The sequence below is a fragment of the Vidua chalybeata genome, chromosome 13, assembly GCF_026979565.1.
Source record: "Vidua chalybeata isolate OUT-0048 chromosome 13, bVidCha1 merged haplotype, whole genome shotgun sequence".
Classification (NCBI taxonomy): domain Eukaryota; kingdom Metazoa; phylum Chordata; class Aves; order Passeriformes; family Viduidae; genus Vidua; species Vidua chalybeata.
This window is the reverse complement of record NC_071542.1, coordinates 3,020,378-3,041,096: the sequence shown is the minus strand read 5'-3', so window position 1 is coordinate 3,041,096 and position 20,719 is coordinate 3,020,378. Positions and strand designations below refer to the sequence as shown.

General features: G+C 46.1%; 1 protein-coding gene across 8 annotated transcripts in view; it reads right to left on the bottom strand.

Moving 5' to 3' along the window:
* MYO9A (myosin IXA) overlaps positions 1 to 20,719 on the bottom strand; it is a 172,363-nt gene that overhangs the window by 16,285 nt on the left and 135,359 nt on the right. For 6 of the 8 annotated variants that reach the window (XM_053954759.1, XM_053954763.1, XM_053954761.1 and 3 more), the window contains 11 exons: positions 17,289 to 17,432; positions 16,593 to 16,632; positions 15,534 to 15,656; positions 12,244 to 12,324; positions 11,282 to 11,392; positions 10,168 to 10,290; positions 9,520 to 9,669; positions 8,980 to 9,290; positions 6,416 to 8,047; positions 5,083 to 5,164; positions 4,374 to 4,586 (listed from right to left, as the gene is read on the bottom strand). In XM_053954759.1, coding sequence (XP_053810734.1) covers positions 4,374 to 4,586; positions 5,083 to 5,164; positions 6,416 to 8,047; positions 8,980 to 9,290; positions 9,520 to 9,669; positions 10,168 to 10,290; positions 11,282 to 11,392; positions 12,244 to 12,324; positions 15,534 to 15,656; positions 16,593 to 16,632; positions 17,289 to 17,432 — 3,010 coding nt within the window. The remainder of the gene's footprint in view (positions 1 to 4,373; positions 4,587 to 5,082; positions 5,165 to 6,415; positions 8,048 to 8,979; positions 9,291 to 9,519; positions 9,670 to 10,167; positions 10,291 to 11,281; positions 11,393 to 12,243; positions 12,325 to 15,533; positions 15,657 to 16,592; positions 16,633 to 17,288; positions 17,433 to 20,719) is intronic. The other 2 variants (XM_053954762.1, XM_053954766.1) reach the window with 2 other exon arrangements.

Sequence of the window (20,719 nt, the reverse complement as noted above, 5' to 3'; positions counted from 1 at the left end):
CCTAGAGAAATATTTTAATGACTCCTAATAAAGAGAGGCATTTCCCTTGCTCCAACTCTCCAACCAGGTCCAACCTTCTTTCTCCTTGAGCAATCGGTGATGAAAATCAGTTTGCACCATCCTTATTGATCAGCCTGCACATCTCTTCCACCACCTTCATCCAGACATTCCAGCTCTCCACCCAGAGTGCCCCAGTAGCCACAATGACATGATTCCCCAAGAGAACCTTCAACCACCTGGATCTGTCCCAGCAGAAGTTCCTCCTCCAACTCTTGCTGAGAACTTTACACAAAAAAAGACCGAAGTCTTTGTGCCAAGGACACACCAAAAGGAATCCTTTAATGAAGAAATTTTGCAGCTTTAATAGAAAATATCTCCACCTTTGCCACCATTTAAAATGCCCTCAGATAATTTTTAAGGGTGGGATGAAATTGCAGTAACTCATCCTAACAGGATCCCATGAAGTAGCCCAGAAATAGACTTGCCATATTTTAAAAAGATCTAAATTTTTGTTCTATTTTCCAATTGCAGCTGTGATTTGGGAACTGGACTCCTGGAGGAGAAACTTTCAGCATAAGAAAAGTGGAGAATCAGGTTGTATGAAAGGATTTGGGAGATGATGGTCAAATATCTCCTGTAGCTTTCCTATCACCTTAATGTCTCAACTGAATGCTCTATATTTTAAAGCAATTATTTTACTTCTGTTAAAAATATTTAAATAACATTCTATAAAAAGTAGGCTGCAGGGGGGTCACATTTGCTGTATTTCGTCTTTTTCCATGTTCTATTCCCCCTCACTCAGACTAACATCTCTTCCAGCCAGGAGATGGCAGCATGCAAGGCAAAGTTACCACTGGGAAAGTCAGGAACTGTCTAAACCATGAAAGAGATTTTGTTCCTGTCATTCTTACATTTAGGTGATGATCACACAGAAATTGTGGATGGGTACTGGGATAAAAGCAATTCAAAACCTATAAAAGTGATCTCCATCTAGCCCAAACCTACTACTTGTTTTAAAAAGGATCTATTAAATATTTGCCCCCACAGTATGGTTTTATTCTTGAGTAATTTAAACCTTTTGAGTTTCCAGCTTTAGTAAATAAAGACTAAAAGGCATTTTTGGCACAAGATCCTTGTGTTTGAGGTTATCTACCAGGAAACTCTGAATGGAAAGGATGGGAAACCTTCTCAGATGTCAAGATGAGCATCTGCACCAGAAAATCTCCCCCTAGGGAACACCACAAAGCATCATGAGAGCAATGGCAATAACTGGAGGTCTGAAGTTGTCTCCTGGTTGAGGAAGGGACCAAGTATTTTTCCTCTGATAGAGTAACCTGTGTTTCACCCACCCATAAGGTAACTATGGCCAAGTGATTTATCCCAGCAAGCAGCAGTGCTGTGTGCTGCATGGAAAAACTTCCTGAAGCTCCCTCTGAATAGCTTAGGACAAGAGATCTTCTTTCGTTGCTGGCTCTTCAGCTGTACTTGGGATCAGCTGGTGGCAGATACTTGGACTCATGTTTGTCAATTCATGGCTTTAGTGTGGAGGGTGGAGCAAAATGACTGGTTCATTTTCCACGTCCCACTCTCTAAGGATGCTTCCAGAAGGTATTTCTGGTGTGATTCCTCTAGCCAAGGCTAGCCATTTATGCAGCTGCTACAGGAAAGCTGGAGAGCTTAGGTGCCAAACAAAAGTGATGTTAACATGTGCTGGCAGAACAGCCAGGAGCTGTTCCTCCCACTTGTGCCTCACTGCAAGGTAGGTTAATCCTTGGCTATTCACCAGCCAAAAATCTTGAATCTAGCTCTTGTCAGGAAGCCCTTAATCCTTAAAGAACCTTGGAGTCAACTGTACCTGCAGCAGCCACCTCATGTACTGGTGCCCCATGGGTTTCAGCTCCAGCTGCAGATGCTCTGGGTGTTTGATGCTCTGGGATATCCTGAATGTGGGTCAGGAGCATTGGATTCCAGTGGGCCTCTAGTCACCAGCTGGGGTACACAATCAGTGACTTGATGGCCAAGAAAAAAATGGGCAAAACAGGCAGTGCAGCTGGTGACCCATCATATGCTCAGCTCCATGGGGCTGCACACAATCTCTCGTTCATCCAGCCAGCAGCCTCGGCTGCTGAGCAGGACATGGGAAGAGGCTGCTTTGGAAAGTCGTAGCTCGAGGCAGGAGCTGTCTGAAGGAGCTATTCACTGGCACGGGGACCAGCCCACACATGGCAGCTGCCAGGCTCGCCTTCATGTGACTATCACAAGACACAACCAATGTGTCTGCACAGACATCAATCTCTGTACCTTTGTGTTTGTACCCAAAACACCCCAAGAGGCACCATCCAGCTTTATCACAGGCTGCTCTGCCATCTGCAACACCCAACTGGGCTCTGCTAATGAATATGAATAAACAGTCCCTAAATTTTGCTACTTGTGATGATCCTGACCCAAAAAAGCCCCAAGCCAAAGGGCTGGTCCCAAACCTGCAATACAAAATACAGACGGAAACACTGGACACATTGTCAGGACACACAGATGGAGGGTAGCACAGAGCACACAACGCCAGGGCTAGTGTTGGCCTAGAAAGCAGAACTTACCACACCCGGGGTGAAAGTCCTGACCACCAGTTAGAACCAGTGCTGGAGAGCAGAGAAGAGGAGGGACACAGCAGAGACAGGAGAGAGGTAGCACCTACTGCTACTCGCATGCGGTGAGAGCTGTTAAACCAGGTGAGCAGAGTCCCAAGGAGCACAGTGACTCAGGATGCTCCCAAAGATGGAGCTTGTCAAGCACCAGCACAGCACTTTTTACACCCCAGAGGGAATGATTCCTACAGCTACAATTCCCTTTGTACGTGGGCAGCCTCCAGGAGCACAGCAAGGCATTCCAGGTATGGCATGGGGGGCAGTGGTTTGGTGGTGCTGGGTTTGTGGTTGGACTCAACGATCTTAGAGATCTTTTCCAACCTAAGTGTTCCTATGATTCTACGTAAAAAGTACATTTTACTGCATAAAATCCTCCCTTTCCCAATCCACAAGGAGGGATTGCATAAAGGTGCAGCCAGGTTATCTCAGCCCATAGAGATGTACCTTTCAATCAGGTTTTGAGTATTCCTGCCTCAACCCTCCAGCAAATTTATTAAGAGCAGGCTTAAAAAATGTGTGGCATTTGTAAATCTCTGGTCTCTTCCAGTGAGGAAATTATCCTGGGAAAAATGATCCTTTATAATAAGAGCTGCTAAAAGAAAAGTCATGAAAAACCCAACTTGGCCACCTGCTTTTCTTGGAAAAACAGCTTTTAGGATCACATGGGATGTTTGTCAGACACATATCAATGCTGTGGCACAAAATAAATCTCTGGCTTTGGGTTTTACGCTCTTCTTTGGTTTTATACTAAGCTACACATGCTGTACTGCAGCTGGAGGAGAGGAACATGGCAGCCCTACCCAGCACTCCACTCAAACTCTCACAGCAGGACATGATTCCTGGTGTTTATCCACACTCCTCTGGGGACATCTCCACTACCTCAGGAAAAAAAAATATGAGCGGGTTGGAATCTGTTGGCCTCTTCCACTTCTGAAACCTCTCAGTTTGTGATTTTCCAAAAGCAGCTTATGTGGGTGGCAGATTAAGCTTGAGATGCAAAAGCTCCACTGCACCGGCTCATTTCAGACTTGCTAAGGGATACTTGTCACTGTGCTTGGAAAAAACACTTTGGTTGGTTGTCTTTGTTTTAAACCCACTATTTCACTCTCACTATGTTTTCATTGCCTGATTTCCATGGTTTTGCTTTTCCTGAGCTGCTGTCTGCCAGCATCACTTTGATAATTGAGGACCAAGTAATCATTGGATATTGTGGCTAAGCATAAAAAAATCAAAAGAAGCCGCAGGATTTACATAATTTTGTTGTCTGTTGCTTTTTGAACAATATTTACTTGCTTTTTTTGCAGATGTATATAGGCCATTTTTAGATCAAAAGGTTCCAAGGTGAGGATGAGGTTAAAGCCCAAAAGAGGTAATTGCAATACAAGTTGTAATGGTCCAGGAAAACTATGGGAAGTGTGGCAGATATCTAATCAACCCAGGAGCAAGAAATAGAGCTTGGATGGAGCACTGAGCACCCTGGTCTGGTGGAATGGTCCCCGCCCACTGCAGGGGATTGGAATTGAGATTTAGTCTCTTCCAATCAAAACCATTCTGTAATTCTGTGATTCCATGATTATACCTCTGTTTCTGCTGTGTTTGCCAAATTTACCCATCTACAGCATCCTTGGGAGTGGGAAAAGAAGCAGTGGAGGGATCAGTGCAGCTAAGGTTAGCAAATAAAGGCTCCCGCAGCTCCGCTTTCATTTCCCCCACCACATTGGACACAATTACCATTTCGGAGTCACTGTAACAGGCCTGCCCCAGGCGGGCTGCCGGCACCACCTCTACGTGAGGAGGGTGTTCAGAGGAGAGAAGGAACTCAAAACTGCCATCGTAATCCTCTTCCTCCGTATCCCCCTCCCCATCAGCAAAAGTACCTCTAGTCAAGAAATCGGAGCGCGTCCGCGCCATGCGGGCTTTCTTTTTATGGCTCGGTCTGGGCACCTGCTTGACCAAAGGATAAAACAAAACAAAACGAAAAGAAGGGTTTTAAAGTAAAAAGGAGACTCTACCCATGTAGCCTTAAGACATCTCTGAGGGCCAATGCACCCCATGGAGGGGATGCAGTATTATGTCTAGTGAAAACAGCAAAGGACGAGGAAGAACAAAAGCTAAGACAGGACGGTGAAAATGGACAATCATGGGTGTCACTCAAACGGAGACATTAAACCAAACCAAACCAAGACAAGACAGCGTTGGACAGTGTTTGCCATCAGGATCACGGGATCCTTTTATTCAGAGCTGCTACAAATTATTCCTACAGGGCTTTTTATTTTAAGAGAAATTGTGGAGGTTACTGTGCTGTCATACCCCCCTTCCCATGTCTAGCAGCCCTTGTGCTTCAGAGTTCACTTCTTTGAAGCTTTTGAGGAAAAACTGGCCAACTAAGCTATTTTCCCCCTTTTCAATGGAAAGAGAAAATAAACAAGTCATGACTCACCTCGCCTCTGCCAGACCCCGGCATCTTAAATGGCTTCCGTGCTATTTCACCCTTGGAAAGGCACTGATGATTTGCCTCTCTGCTGAAACACAACACAGAGAGATCTTTCACCCTCTCCCAAAAGCCTTCCCACCGTGCTAGCCCAGATCCTGAGAGTCCAAGCGGTCAAGACTAAATTGTAAGTCTGAGGTCACGGGGTTTCAGAATTTGTTGGAATTCTTCAGGACTGGACTTAATACCACAAGACAAGAAGAGAAAACCTTCTGCCTGTCAACTTCATATAGCAAGGTAGTTATGGATTGTATCTTTGTACTTTGGGATTCTCAAATGTGACTATTCTGTTGCAGAGCAAAAATTAAAATACAGCAATTCTTAATGTCTTTTTCTTCCTGTTGCTCGTTCATGTTGTGCATGAACCAGGAAAAGAAATTTTCAACAGAAATCTTCTCCCATCACAACGGCACAGAAACCACAAGACTGGTACACTTGAAGGTACCTTGAGTTACCAACAGTCATTCACTGGGAGCTTTTGCCTTGGAAAGGGTGCAGCAGGATTTAGGAGGGGGGTGATTTATATGCTTTTTGAGCTACATGGCCAAAACCACCCCAAAATTAGGCAAGGTACCTTAAGCAACACAACAGAGTGGGAGCAAACATTGTCCAAAGATCTTGCTGCCATCTCCAGACCCTGGAGCAGCCCAAGGATAAGCAATGTGATGGAGCTGAGCAACTGCTAAATCCGTTACCGGTGTAATTAATTACATATGTGAATGATACAGTCTCCAAAGAGCATTCACTCCCAAACTCTCTCTGGAGAGCTGGTGTTTTTTCATCTGCAATGGTCAGTGTTCACATGGCTTTGCTGGATTAATTATACGGTAAGCAAGGAAAATCCTGGAATTTTCTGCCTCAAGTCATTTCTATTCCAACTACCCAAAAATCCTAAGAACTTATTCATCATGTTTCACCTTGAGAAATAAACTCCTATCTCCGTTCATGTAGGGTAAATAATAACAGTATTGAGTCTGTTTATTGACTCTCTTCACCTGCTTATGACCATGATTATCTCCCCTGGATTACATAATGTTGTAAGAGACTGAGAAATCATATTCCAGGTATTTTTCCTTTCCCTCTGACCTCCTCGTTGCTAGAAGATCAAGAACCCTTTGTTTAACTATGAGGTTTGTGCAGACTCCAGAAACAATGTTCTGGACCCTTTGTACAAAAAGGTCCCTAGCAGAAGAAAGAGCGCATGGAGAAAGCCTATGGAGACAGCCTGCGGAGAAAGCCTATGGAGAAAGCATAGGAGAAAGCCCACCATCTCTTTACTCACTGGAGGCCAAAGGGATTGTCTTTTGGTGTGAAGAACATGGAGCTTGCCCTTGTCTCCTCAGTGGCCTGGTTGGGCATCCGAGGTTGCCGGAGGCGCTCTGTCCTTGAGAAATGGCTGCCTGGGTGGTCCTTGGGGTCCAGAGCTGGTTTGGAATGGCAGTGGGGTTCCAAACCTTCTCTTCGCTCCATGAACATGCTGACAGGTCGGTCTTTGGGGGCACTGTGGGCTGGAGAGCTTCCCCTGGTCCCAACAGTGAGACCCTTGATGTCCACTGCTGAGGTTGGAGCCATGCCTGGGGTGGGGCTATGCTCCCCTCTGCTCTGGGGGTGCAGGATGAAGACTGACTGAAGTCGGCTGTCTGTTTTTTTGGCTGGTTTGAAGGAAGGGTCCTTCACTCTGCTCTGCTCTGTCCTCTGCAAAGCCTCTACCTTCCCTTGCTGCTCGAAGGCTTTGCGTTGCCTCTCCAGAATTTCCTTCTGCTGACGAATCTGCTCCATCATCTCCCTCTCATTTTGCAGCTGTAGCTGCTTTTGCCGCTCCTCCTTCTCCACGTTGAGCCTTTCCAGTCTCTTAATGACAGAACCTGGAGAAACGGCCCGTGCTGCTGTCACTGTCCCACGTTCTTCTCTCTTGGTAGAGGGTTTATCCTTTTCCTTCTCTTCTCCCAATGCTAATCCAGATCCCTGGTCTGGATCAGAGTCCTTCCTGACCTCAGAGAACATAACTGTCCTTTCCTCTCTTTCCACTGCTTTATTCCTTAGGTTATTCTCCACTGTCTTCACATTCACATTGTCTTGTGGTGGAACGTAGAAAGTGGGGAGGTTGCTAGAAAGGAGGGCTTCTCTTGGGTGAGCCTTCATAACATTCTGGGGGTCACTGTCCCCACACTCCTTCCTGGTGAGGTTATCGGGCAGCACCAAGTCTGCTGGGGTCTGTCTGCAGCCGGGCAAATCCTTGTTCCCATCCACTGAACAGAAAGGCTTCTCCTGCAGCTGAGCCTGGGGACTGCTGGGCAGGGAGTCCATGGAAAATAACTGTGCATCACGCTCATCTAAGACTAAGGAAATGAGTTTGCTACTTGAGGTATCTTCATTGTTTAATAACTCAAAGCTCCCTTGAGAGCCCTCACTCTCCGGGGTTCCCTGAGGGGAATGCAGTGCCTCGGACACCAGCTCTGTGGACCAGCGCTGCTCTTCCGAAGGTGACAGCCCACCCGTGGAGCGGACCTTGAGCAGCTCCAAGCTGAATTTCGCCTGTTCCAGCTCCCGCATCCTCCGGCTTTCCCTCTTTGCACGAACCACTTTTTTCTGGTTGAGATCCTCCAGCGACTTGGGCCTCTCTCTCACGATGATCTCCTCCTCGGTGTCAATCCCACTCTGGCTGCTGGCTCTCTCCTGCCTTTTGTACATGGAAGTATCCAGTGGGTCCATGTGATTCACCCGGTTATTCTCCATCAGTGATTTATGTTGTTCTACAGCTCTCACTCGCTCTTCAAATGAGCTGTCCTCCCACTTAGATGGGTCAGAGCCCTTAATTTCCAAACCATCTGCTTCCAGTCCATCCTCTTCTCTACCTGCCAGGCCATTCTCCAGCTGCATCTCTTTTAACTGGTGCTCTTTCAAAGCTCTAAACCTGGAAGAAAGCAGAAAACCAGGATATTCAGCCCTGCATCCACTCAGGACCCTTCCAGGCACTGCACTAGTGGTGTCTTATCACCACCACCACCATCATCTCACCACCACCACCATCTCAAGAACCCTCCTTGCACATCTGGAGCAAGACAAGGCAAGGCAAGGCACAGTCGGTTTTAAACCTTCTTCTCCTCTGCCATCTTTGCTACCAAAGGGCTGCCCCAACGCACCTGAAAGCTCCCCTTGTGCCGACAGCAGCAGGTCCAGCCTCCATCCCTGGTCTAGCTCCTTCATAAGCTGTCAGAGCCAGAAAAGCTTAACCCATCACACCCCCTTGGCTTCTCCATCTTCGCCATCCTGCCTGGACTGTGTCTGGAACAACTTAGCAGGGACTTGTGCACGGCACCAAGAGCTTTCTGCAGCTCCCAAATGCTCCAAGCGATGTTAAGGTGCTCCTCACCTTGCAGGCAACACCTCTGGAGAATGAATTGTGACCTGCCTCCCGGCCAGCGAGCCAAGGCATAGCTGGAAAGCCTGTGCCCTCCACAGCGGCTGGCTGCGGTATCCCTTGTCCTTGTGAGCCAGCACAGCAATCAGATTGGTGAGGCAATCTGAGTTAAAAATAGGCTACTTAAACTGGTGCTGCTGCCAAGAGGGAAAAAAAAACCCCTTGCGAGTATTTACGGCCTTGGCTTTGCACTGCCTACGTGCTCCAACCTGAAATAGACTCTGCTTATTCCAAGAGCAGGACATGCAGCTAAATTGTTAGAAAGCGTGGGCAAACAAAGGACCAGGGATGGTCAGGAGAGGGTCATGGAGGGGACACTGCCCTTTGTAAGTCACTGCAGTGCCCTGATTCACACCAACCACCTTCCTCCCCTGTGAGCATCACCAAAACACATGTTCCTCTTTACCCGAGGCCAACGGTGTTACCTTTGCCGTGCCAAATACCCCCGGCACGCCGCCTGCAGGCACACGGCCCTGCTCCTGCGGGCTGCGTACGCCTGCCGGGTACGGTGTCCCCGCCAGGCTGCCTGGATGCTGGTGGCTGCGGCGTGCCGGCGCCTGGCGTGCTCCCGCCAGCAGCTCTGGATGAGGTGGGCTGCAAACTGCATCTGCAGGAACCTCCGCCTCTCCACGAAGCCTCGCCAGTGGGTCTGAAGGATGACAGCAGCTTTGCTGAGAACTAGAGGGTCTGGGGATGGTTTGCCTTTTTTTCGGCTCTGGTAGCTTCGCCAAAATCTCTGCAAACACAGCAGGGGATTCCTTGTAACGGGCGTTGTGTGAAGAGAGGACAGCACCTGCCTTCGTGCAACCTCTCCAGCTCCCCGTCATTCCCAATTTATTACAGCAGAAGGAGTCAATCCTGATTGCAAGCTCCTTCCTTGGACAGGAGAGCTGATTTTACCCACGGGCTCTGTCTGTAGGATTTGGGGATGGTAATTTGCACTGGAATCCAGCACCAGCACCCACCTGGATGCTGATGGCCGCGTGCCGCAGGCTCAGGAACTGCCTCCTGCAGAGCAGGCTGCGGAACCAGCGCTGCAGCAGAGTGATCCTCCGTAGCACCTCCTGGTGCAGCAGGTCCTGCAGAAGCTGCCGCTCCCGTTCTTTCATGAAAACCTGGCCAAAATAACCCAAAAAATCACAAGCATGGAAAGCTTCCCAGACCACCAGTCAAGTGATTTAATCCTCCTGGTTTGTGTATCCTGGATGCTCCCAGGAAAGCTGAGGAGCTGATTTTTGTGAAGGCACCTCTAACAGGTTTCAGCAGTTTCACAACAGCCTGTGACTGTCTAAGCTCTGAATTACAGAGCTTTCTCATCAGGGGAGGCAAAATGAGGACCATTGTATCAAGCTAAATCTACACACACACACAGAGATTTTGGAGGACGTGAGTTTTTTGAGACTGCCTCATTACAATCAATAACAAAACAATATTATTCCTTACTCTTTTATGTTAATAATATTAAAAGTTGCATTTAAATCACTGATTTTTGGTAAACAGAAGATAAATAGTTTCATTAATTAAAACCATATGTAGCTATTAATTTATCAGACAGAAATACAGGCAAATATTATATCTGTGTCTTAAAGGCTGAGCTAAGGATGAACATATACCATTGTTCTTCCAACTTGGTAATTGTCTGGATTGAGTTTTATCTTCCGGAAGAAATCATGGATATTGTGCTTAGATGGGCTGATCCCTTGTGGCAAAAGAACATGGAAATGGTTCACAAAATCCTGAGAAGGAAAAGAAAAAAGCAACACCAAGATTTGGTTAGTTGGGTCCTGCTGCTTCTTTCTCCCATAAATAACAGATTTGCTCCACCGGCCACATGAAATGGGACCTCTGAAGTGAGCAGAAGGACAGATAACATTTTATGCAATGAGGAACACCAAGATTCATCCAACTTTTGTGGCTTGATGGGAAAGACATCAAAGCAGGGACCCAGCAAGGTTCAAACATTTTTCAGCATGGGAGGAGAGGTTCTGCAGGAGCCACAGGGTCATCACGAGCAAAAAAAATGCTCCAAATCCCCAGCAAGGGCCACTATGGAAGGCAGATATCAACATCTGCAAAACATCCCTGAGATGCTCCAGCCATTACTGCTGGGAGGATTCAAAGAGTGAAGGAGGTACAAGAGGATAGATCCTCCCAAGCAGGGTTGGGATCCCTGCTCACGGCAAAAAAATGCTGAACATTTTTCTTTTTCTAAACAGCTGCCGTGCAGAACACAACATCTGCCCTAAAGCAGCCACAAGCAGGAAACCAATCATCAGCAGCAAAGCATGAAAGGACCGACATGTACACAAAACCTGGCAAACATATGGAAAAGAAGAAAACAGGAAAAGCTGGCTAACTCCAGCAGTTCAGAGGATGCATATCATCCTCCTGATGGGACACAGGCAACATGACAGGGCAAACACTGCTCCCAGTAATTCCAGATGCAGAAGAGAATGTGCAAATCAGACAGTTTTTTCCAAAAGGGAGTCCATGTTGCATAAAAATACTGGTTTTGTTCAAAAATCATGGTGCAGGGGGCTAGCAGCCCTCCCTGAGGTCTGGATTGGTTCATAGGCAATCTATGATTGCTGTAATCACAACCTGTTACATCCACTGCCTTCCAAGAGCTAGAAATTAATTACCCTGATAAAAAATGAACCAGCAACACTCAGACAACTCTGCTAATGATGCTAAAGGTGATGGAAGACAAAGCCCATTGTACTCAACCTGGAAGGAGTATTTGCAGCTGTATCCTGACTGGCGGATGCGCACTGTCTCCAGCATCCCCGTGTAGCGCAGCTGCCGGAGCACCAGGCTGTCGTTGAACCGCAGGGGCAGCTGCAAGGGGAAAAAGGACCAAGGATGAGCAAATATTTCCTTTCACTGAAGCTTTTAAGTGCATGGATAGGTGAAGGGTTCAGCAGATGTAGCACATGTGCATGACACACACATTGTCAGTGATGCTACAGGAGGGAGGGAATGTGGGTCCCCAGGAACCGAACTAATCCCACTGGGATTGAATCTTGTTTGCTTCTGAGACTTTCAAACAGCTAACTAGAAAAATAAAGCCATAAAATTTTTTTTTTTGCATTTGAATTGAAGAAGACCCCCAAAGGGCACAGTTAATGGGTGAGATTTTGAGCAACTAAATCTCCAATGCAAAAAGCTTCAGTTTTAAATACCTGGATAAAACTCTGAAGGATTAATCTACAAAGCATCCCTACATTTTGAACTGAGGGTCCTCGGTCCATGACACAATTACGTAAAGTCAAATTCAAGTGTGATCAATGTAGTTTATTCTAAAAGTATCTGCTTTTACTTACAAAAACTTTATTTTAAGGAAGCTTCAGGGCTCAGACTCAGCACAAGTGAATTCATGGTTCTATAAATCTCACTTATGGCTGGTCAGAAGCTTCAAAATAGTCAAATTCATTTATTAAAGCCAATATATTTTTCATATAAATTAAAATACTATATTTGAATACGTGTGTTTCTATAAATATAAGAAGAGCCAGTGCAGTTTATCAAGAGTGACACCCAAGTGATAAATCCATGCTTCCCCTTGCCCAAATCTTCTAAATTCAGCTCAATTTGAGGCTTTGTTTCCTATCTAACTCCCTGTAAAAAGGGAAAAAAAGATTCCCAAGCTGATTTCTAGCAGGATCTAGCTTTCACAGGATGGCATTTACCTTCTCGGCGTTGGATCGGATGCACTTGACAAAATACGGCTCTGCTTGGCCAAGGGTCTCCATCAGTTTGTTGAGGGATGCCTGCAACAGAGGAGAGACAGGGAAGGGAGAGGAGACCACAGTGGATAATGAAAATCCAAATGCTTAAATTATAAACCAACATAAATTGGCATTAATTATGAGTAAATGAGGCACAAGGGAAATTGCTCTCCCAAATGAGTGTTTTAGCACAAGCAATTTGGCTGATTTTGTCTTTGCCTCCAATGAAGAAACTAAAGATAAATATAATGCTGGCCTGGATTTTCAGTTCTTTGGCTCCCCTGGAGCACAAATTCCCATCCCACTCCCCAACACAAGCCTTTTCCAGCCATGAATGGGAGCTCCAAGAAAAGAATTTACACCTGGCACCAAACAACCACTGATGTTTTGTCTTTTATGTTCCCACAATGTTTTTTAAATACAAATCAAATTTTCCTTTATCAAAAGTGACTCCAGGCAGGATTTACTCCTGATTTTTAATTGTCAAAACTTTACTGTTGGCCTAAAAATGAATTGTTTTTAATAAAAGTTTTGCCAAGGGAAAATCGGGATTTCACAAATATTTTTGAAGCCTGAGACCCTGAACACTTCAGAGTTTGTTTCTAGAGAAGAGCTTCAATGCTGGCATGTTCCTGACTGAAGGATCACTGAGAATCCAGGGGTTTCCTGGTTCCATTTTTCTATTTCCCCTTATTTATTCATCACCATTAAAAATCTCTCCCATAAAAGTGAATTTACATCAGCATCACTCTACAGCCAGCTGCTCCAGTGGGATGTCATGCTGAGCTATCCCTTCACCTTGCAAACCTTTGACTTTTGGGATGAATCACAAGCTCTTGGAATAAAACCAAGCTGAAAACTAGAGTGTGCTGAGTCCCATCGCTGCTGGCCAGGCTCCTCAGCCACATTTTTTTGCTGTGTCATATAAATACTTTGGCTATCTCTAATTGCTGAGCACATTACAAACATGGCATTGGTAAAGTGCCAGAGAGTTAATTACTCATGATTTTAATAGAACTTAAAACTCAGCCATGCAAAGGATATTCTGTCACATTTACTATAAGCAGAGTTATAAATTTTGGAATACAGGAGTTAATAAACTGGTGTGGTATTACAAAGAAATATTTTGCCCACAGATTGGCTCACAGGAAGCCTTTTTTTCCTTCTGATCATTTCAAAGACATCTTTATGGGAAGCCTTTCATGTTTAGAAAAACATGAAAATCCTGGATGTTCATTCACATCCAGGATTTTGGAAGGAGCAAGGGATGGATCCCACGCACATGTGATGCAGCCGTGTTATGTACATTAACTTCATGCAAATATCCCTGCTCCTGTCCCAGGGCGCAGCAGGAATGCCATGACGTGGTAGACCTCTGCTGGCATGCTCCTGGTTTTCTTAAAATCTGAAATTGCTCATTTTTACACAAAAGAAGCCTATTGGGAGCCTTCAATCAGCAGCAAAGCTGCAGCATCCCACTGTGCCCACACAGGCTAGTGGGAGGGAAAGGGTGTACACAAGGGACACAACAGCTTTGTTGAAAGTCCAGCAAGCAGAGTGCTCCCAGTGCTGGAAATGGTGGGAATGGGATGTGCAGCATGCAGAGGAGGGGTCATTTCCATTCCCTCAGGGCCATCCTGTGTGAGGCAGATGGTCCAGGCACCCTCTGCCATCTGGTGGTCAGGAATCCACAAAGGACATGTAAGGTCGCTGGATTAACCCTGTACCCATCTCCTTTGTCCCTCTGCCAGCAAAACTTTCCAGCCACCCACTCCTCCACATGTACTGTACTCGGCCTTTCAGGAACCCTTCCACCCCTGTCTCCAGGGCACCACCTGCATGTGGGTTAAAGGGGAGCTCTACAGTTTTAGGTATGGGTGGTTTAATTTTCCATCATGAAAGCCATCCCTGCTCCTGGAGCATGCTCTGAGGCAGCTATTTCCCCTACAGATTACCCGAAGTATAGGGATAGTGGAAATCCACAGGAGATGGAGCAGCTGCAAGCCTGGTGTTAAGGCATTAGCCAGAAAGCAGCGTTTCTCTGCAAAAAAACCACGTTAGGAAACATTTGTGTTTCCTGCCTGTGACCCAATTCCATGCACTGCAATTTTATTAGTTTGCTCTTGATTAAAAAAGCAATGCTGCTGCTTTGACCCTCAAAACTATTCTCTTTAACAAGTGCTCACTGAAATGAGGGATCTTTGATTTGATTGTGCTGTGAAAATATACAAAAAAATAAATCAATTTGGCCCCTGAGGCTTCTCAGAGTTTTGTTGGGAGCATAAATAGGTTTTGGGAAGGCCTTTCACTCCAAGATATCCCTGTTTCAACCCCTCCACGGGTATGAATTAAACTCTGCAGAAGTGAATTTTGACCAGAATACCATTAGATTAGACAAGGCTAAATATATAAATTTACAGAAGTGCATTCTGCAAATTATATATACATGTGTCTGTGCGCATGTATTTTTAATTATTTAATCTTACCCACACCTACACATGGAGACTTTCTAAATATAAACCACATCTCCAAAAAAAACTCAAAATTACAAGTCAAAACCAATCCAGACATGCTTAGAACGCAGATTTTAAGTGAAAAGCTGCTTTCTATTATTACCACCTGCTTGTGCACATGTCTTGTAGCAGTTTCCAAGCCGTGATGCACATATAGAACAATCACACTCGGGCTGGAAAAGACCTTTAAGATCATTGAGTCCAGCTGTGAGCCCAGCACTGCCAAGTCCTTGGAGGATTATTTTCCCTGCACCAACCCTAGGGGTTGCTGACTGGCACACTGCACTGACAACACAAGATCAATCCCTCCTCTGAATTCCCCTGCTCGCCTGGAGATAATGCAGCAGGATTCTGACTTTTCTGCCCCTATTAAAATTCCCATTCTGTCTCAGAACAGATTATACTGGATGAGAGGAAAAAGGACCGCAAAAAACGTGATTTGGGGATTTGGTGGTTTCTGGATTTGGGAGAGAAAGCACCACAATATGATTTACCAGAGGACAGGGATGCACCAACGTCTCCCCCTGCAGCTCATCCTCACGTCCCACCTTGCTCTCATCCCCCATGATACCCATCCCCACTCTTATTTCTCTCTATTTGCACCCTTTAAGTACCTGCCATGTCTCCCAGTTCCCTCAAGCCCTCAGTGGGATTCATGGCCTAAATGCTGCAGGGGATGGGGCAGGACTATGCCTGGAGCAGGTGAGTCCCCTCTCTCCATCAAAGGAAAGGGCTCACCTGGAACTGGGCGCTGATGCTGGGTGGTTTTTTCTTCTTATGGAGGTGGAGGAGAGATTTGGTGATGCGGTCGTGCAACGTCAGGTTCGTGAGGTGCTTGAGGGACTTCACATCCAGCAAGTGCTGCATAAAAAGAGAGAATCCACAGAAAATCCAGATGTTACCATCCCACCATCTGCTATATCCCTCCTTTACCCTCACAGGGCTTCCTTAGGTGACGTAATCTCAACAGGGAAGACTATGGGATGGCTTCCCTGTGAGGGTTGGCAGGCCCTGGCACAGGGTGCCCTGAGAAGCTGTGGCTGCCCCATCCCTGGAAGTGTCCAAGGTCAGGTTGGACAGAGCTTGAAGCACCCTGGGCTAGTGGAAGGTATCGCTGGCCCATTGTAGGGGGTAGAACTGGATGACCTTTAAGGTCCTTTCCAACACAAACCATCCCATGATTCTATGATTCTCCTCACTGTTAATGAGCAGTTCGCTGATTAATTGCATCATTGCCTCTGCAGGTGCAAGATGCACATAGAGAGGAATAAAAACTCTTTGCTCCTCTCCTGGTGCTCTGCTCCTGACAATGGATGCAGCACCAGTGAGGACCACAAAAAGCCTTATTCTTCCAGGGACAAGAGATGTCCTAGCATCTCTTAAAATATAATAAATGTAGCCCACATGGAGGAAAAGTAACGAGATTGTTGTCTATCAGGTACCCCAGCTCTCTTGCATCACTTGCTCATTTTAGTTTAGAGATTTAGTTATTAAATTTCACCAGCATGTACATACTCCTTCTCAGAAGGAGGAAAAAAGAGACAGAGCAGCTCCAAGGAGGATGTAAGTGCTCATATCTCTTTCTCCCAGCAGAAATCAGGGATGAAATCCTTTGGGTTCATATGAATTAAAGAGCCCTGAACAGAGCTGAGTTGACAAAAGTCTTGGTGTAGACACAATGGTCTTCTTCATATCCAGCATCATCACATGACCGTGCTACAGCCTTAACCCACAAACCACAAGGGGGAAACCCAAAAACCATCATGGGATGAGTCCCTGGTGCTGCTTCTCACTCACCTTTGGGAGACTGGGTTTGGCTTTGAAGTTCTTATTTCGCCTGGGGAGATAATAAATGGCTCAGGTTAATCCACAGTGCAATTGTGGAATGGAGGAGTTTATGAAACCAGCCCCTCCACATCCCCCTGAGCAGCTGCTGCCAGTAGCCAGCACTGAAATGGGGTTGCCCCTGCCTATTGCAGACTAAGAGGAATGTATGCAATTAATGGGAATGGAAATGATGGCATGCTGGGAATTTGGGAAGAGCAAAGAAGCCAGGTCACAAAATGATTGTGCTTTCCAAACGCAATGTTCATTCCAGCCACCCTGGGATGCTTCCTGAACCTTCGAGGAGGCTGCAGTGTGAATCATCAACATCATCTGTCCAGATAATTTATAATGGAAACTTTGATATAATGTTAAAAGTGTGACTGCATTCACATGCAGTCACATTACATGGCTGCTTATCTCCAGACTGGTGTGACCAGAAGGTTTGTTCCTTCTCTTTCTTCCCTTTGTATGTCATTCTGAATCAATGAGACAAATTAAATCAGACATGTCATATGTACCGGGGTTCCTTTGACCCAACTGGGAGACAGCTCCAAGTCTACTTGGCACCCTAAGAGTTTTATATCCTGGCTATTTACATTCCCCTAACTACCCTTGCTGCTCATTATGCTCCAGGAGTAAAGCCCAGATCCCCTCCTGGGTACTGACATGAGGATGCCATGGGCCCTCTCCAGCAGTTTGCTGTTGGTGGTGTTGACGAATATCCCATCTTTGTCCAGGAAGGTGCCAGGGCTGGCGAGCCTGTTGTGCCTCATCCCCATCCGGCCATTCCAGCCAACTGCATAGGCATCCCTGGAACACCACACACCGTTAGGAAGAGATAAAAAACACAGTTCTATGATAAAAACAGATCATAAAATAATCCATTGGTAGAAAAGGAGCTGCTGCTTTTTTCTTTCCATTGTTCTTTCGCTCCCATGGGATGAGTCCCTGGTGCCAGACAGCACATGAAGCCATTATCTACTAAAGCACCTCTCAAAGATCAAATATTCACAAAAGGAACAAATTAACAGCAGGACAGTAACAGCTTCCAGCTCTCCCAGACAGAAACCTTGACTCTGCAGATACCTCTAGATACCTTTGGTGGTCTGAAGGATACGAGGCCATGACATCTAGTACTGACTCTGTCTCCTCAAATTCACACAATCATTCCATTAGGAAAAAAAAAAGCAAATCTAATTTGCAATAAACTCATTATTTGCTACAAAGATGGATGTCAGCCCCAGCTGGATGGATGGTTGACCCAGAATCACTCTTTGGGATCTGATTACAAATCAGTCAATCAATTTGGTCCCCTCTGCCATGGAACATAACTGCTATAGTCTCCAGATATGCTCACCTGGCTTCAGAAGGGCTAAAGGAAACAAAGAGAGGAGCCAAAATCCTCTCTTGGAGGGATGGAAACCGATACTTGACCAAACTACACATCAGGACAAGCAATTTCCAGAGGTGAGGATCCTTCCAGTGGTGTCTGGGGGACATGAAGCCTCGTATGGGCAGCATCCCACCAAAATACTTTTGCCTTGGTGGGTTTTTGGTGGTTTGTTGGGGGTTTTAACTTCCAAATCAGCCTTGCAGAAATCATCTTACAAAATAAGAGCAATCTAAGGAAGGATGTGGGGGCTGCAACACACCCCTCCCCAAGTTATCTCAGACAGGAGGAAAAGGAACAGGAGGAGACTCCAGGCTGCACCAGGTCATGAGGATGCTGAAGGACACAGTGGTTTAAATGTGGCCTCAGGCGCCGGCCACTTCTGAGCTCTGACAACAAGGCAGTCCTTTGCCTGATTTAGATGAAAGGCAAATCTCAAGTGTCACATGGAAATTAAAAATTAAAGGATGTAAAGCTGTATGTTCAGCCAGCTCAAAGCCTGGAGCCAGATCCTCAGAGCAACGCCACCTCACTGCCTCCTCTAAGCACTTCCCAAATTCCTTCCTGATCCTATTAAATCAGCATTTTGACATGGACCACTATTATAAGGAGGGATCAATCACAGCAAAGCAAAACTCCTGGCTAAGGGTCCCAGGACCTGCTTTCTTAAGCATTCCATTCACAGATGGTTAGTGAGAAGCTTGAATATCCAAGTGATCCCTCCTGTTCACCGTTCTTCTCTTTACATCTCAGGCACCATCCACCAAAACCCTCCTGTTTGCAGGTGGGGAAAAAAAAAAATCACCAGTTGATGGGAACCACTAAAATTCATCAGCCACTTTTGGGATGTACAACACCATTAGTCCTGGCCAACCTCTCTGGAAAATCCTAGAAACTCCCACGTGGTTTTAAAAAAACCAGAAGATGAAATGACAGCTCTGTTCGTTATGGACACTTTAGGATGGATACGTTCACATGGCAACAGATGCAGGCTTTTGGTACTTCGGGGTCAATCACCTCACCTAGCCCAGCCAGCTGCTTCCAGACCAACACCTGCTCAGACACCTCTGCACATAAAAGTGTCATTAGTGAGCACAAACCAGCAGGATCCCAACCAGCCCCAAGTGGTTTTGGTTAGGCATGGCCTGGCCTTCATTTCTCAGCAGCTGGGGAAGGCACTTGGAATGCTCTGCTGAAGCCTGATTTCCCACCCAGCATGTGCAAACCACCCGTCCACTTTTTTCTGAGATCAGAGGAGAGCACTTGGCTCCCTAAACCCTCCACAGTGACTTCCTGAGTGATGTCATGCCTCAAAATTGCTTTTAGAAACAGGCCCCAGGCTATCCTGTAGGTTGGATGCACAACCAGACTTATCAGCAACCACATGATCATGAGATGGCTTTGAAAGCAATTCCTGTTTAATTTGGAGCCATAAATGGCTTGCCAGTCGATCTGCTGGGAAGCTGCTAATGCCAATCTCTCTTCCAGACGTGTTACCTGCACTCCTGTGCTCACCTCCTCTTGTTCAACAAGTGCCATTTACCTGAAATACCAACATTCATCAAGGGTGACACGACTCTCCAGATCAAAAGCAGCTACAAATGAAAGGGATCAAAATCCCCAGCTTACTCTGAAAGTACAGGCTGGACCTCGGAGATCTTATGAGACACCTGGTTTGTACTTCCAGAAGGAAGGGGCAAAGGTGACATTTGGGGACCCATTAGTGATGATGCCCAATGGAAGTGAAGATCACAGACCACACTATTGAGGCACCACAGGAGTTAAGATGACTCCAAAAGCACTTTTTTCTGCAATTAAAGTCTCAAATTTAGGCTGCTGGTAGGACATAGCTGCTGAGGATGAGGAAGAAAAACACAGTTCCTCAATTCTGGCTCTTTAGGCTGACTTGTCTGCTGTGCTTGCATGGGCTAAGCCACATAACCAGAGCTGACCACACACTGAACTCCCCAGTAAATAAACACATCCCCCTCCTTGCCTGGGTCACGAGGAGTTTCCCTGCCTTTACAATGTCCCTTTGCTGAGATAATTGAAATATTTTGGGCTACGAAAATGTTGGCAGCCCCAGCTCCCACACTAAAGCACCTCCAAAGCTGGAGTTGGGCAGTCAAGAAAAGCCCTGTCCCTTCAGGGATGTTCCTCATGTGCCGAAGGTTGGATAGAGAAACTGCAGGAATCCTCTTATCTCCAAGGGAAGATCTCCAAAGGGACAAAGTTTCATGTTACGTTATCCTGAGGGAAACTTGCACAATCAGAGGTACTGGAAACAGGGAACGTCACCTCTGGAGACACCAACCTTCCCTGCTTTGAGCGTTACCAAGGACCACCTGTCATTGCAACCCAACCCATCAGAGCCCCAGCACCTGCAGCATTATGAGAAAGGAAAGGAGGGTGGCAAAGACTGAGGTGAAGACAGCCAGGGTTGCATCACCTTCCCAGGATAGAGTGGCATTGCTTGTACCACTTGGATTTCTGCTCAAATCTAGGAAGTGGCACAAATTTATTAATTCAATCCCACCATTTTAAGTAAATTCCATGCTCTCTAACCACTGAAATAGACTTGTAATAAGGTGAGAACATTCAGTTCTCCTTTAGTAGGGTGCCACTGCCTCTCTTAAAGGGGAGGAATTCAGAAGAAGGACATTCTATTCTTGATGGCACTCAGAGAGCACATGGTGAACAAAACTAG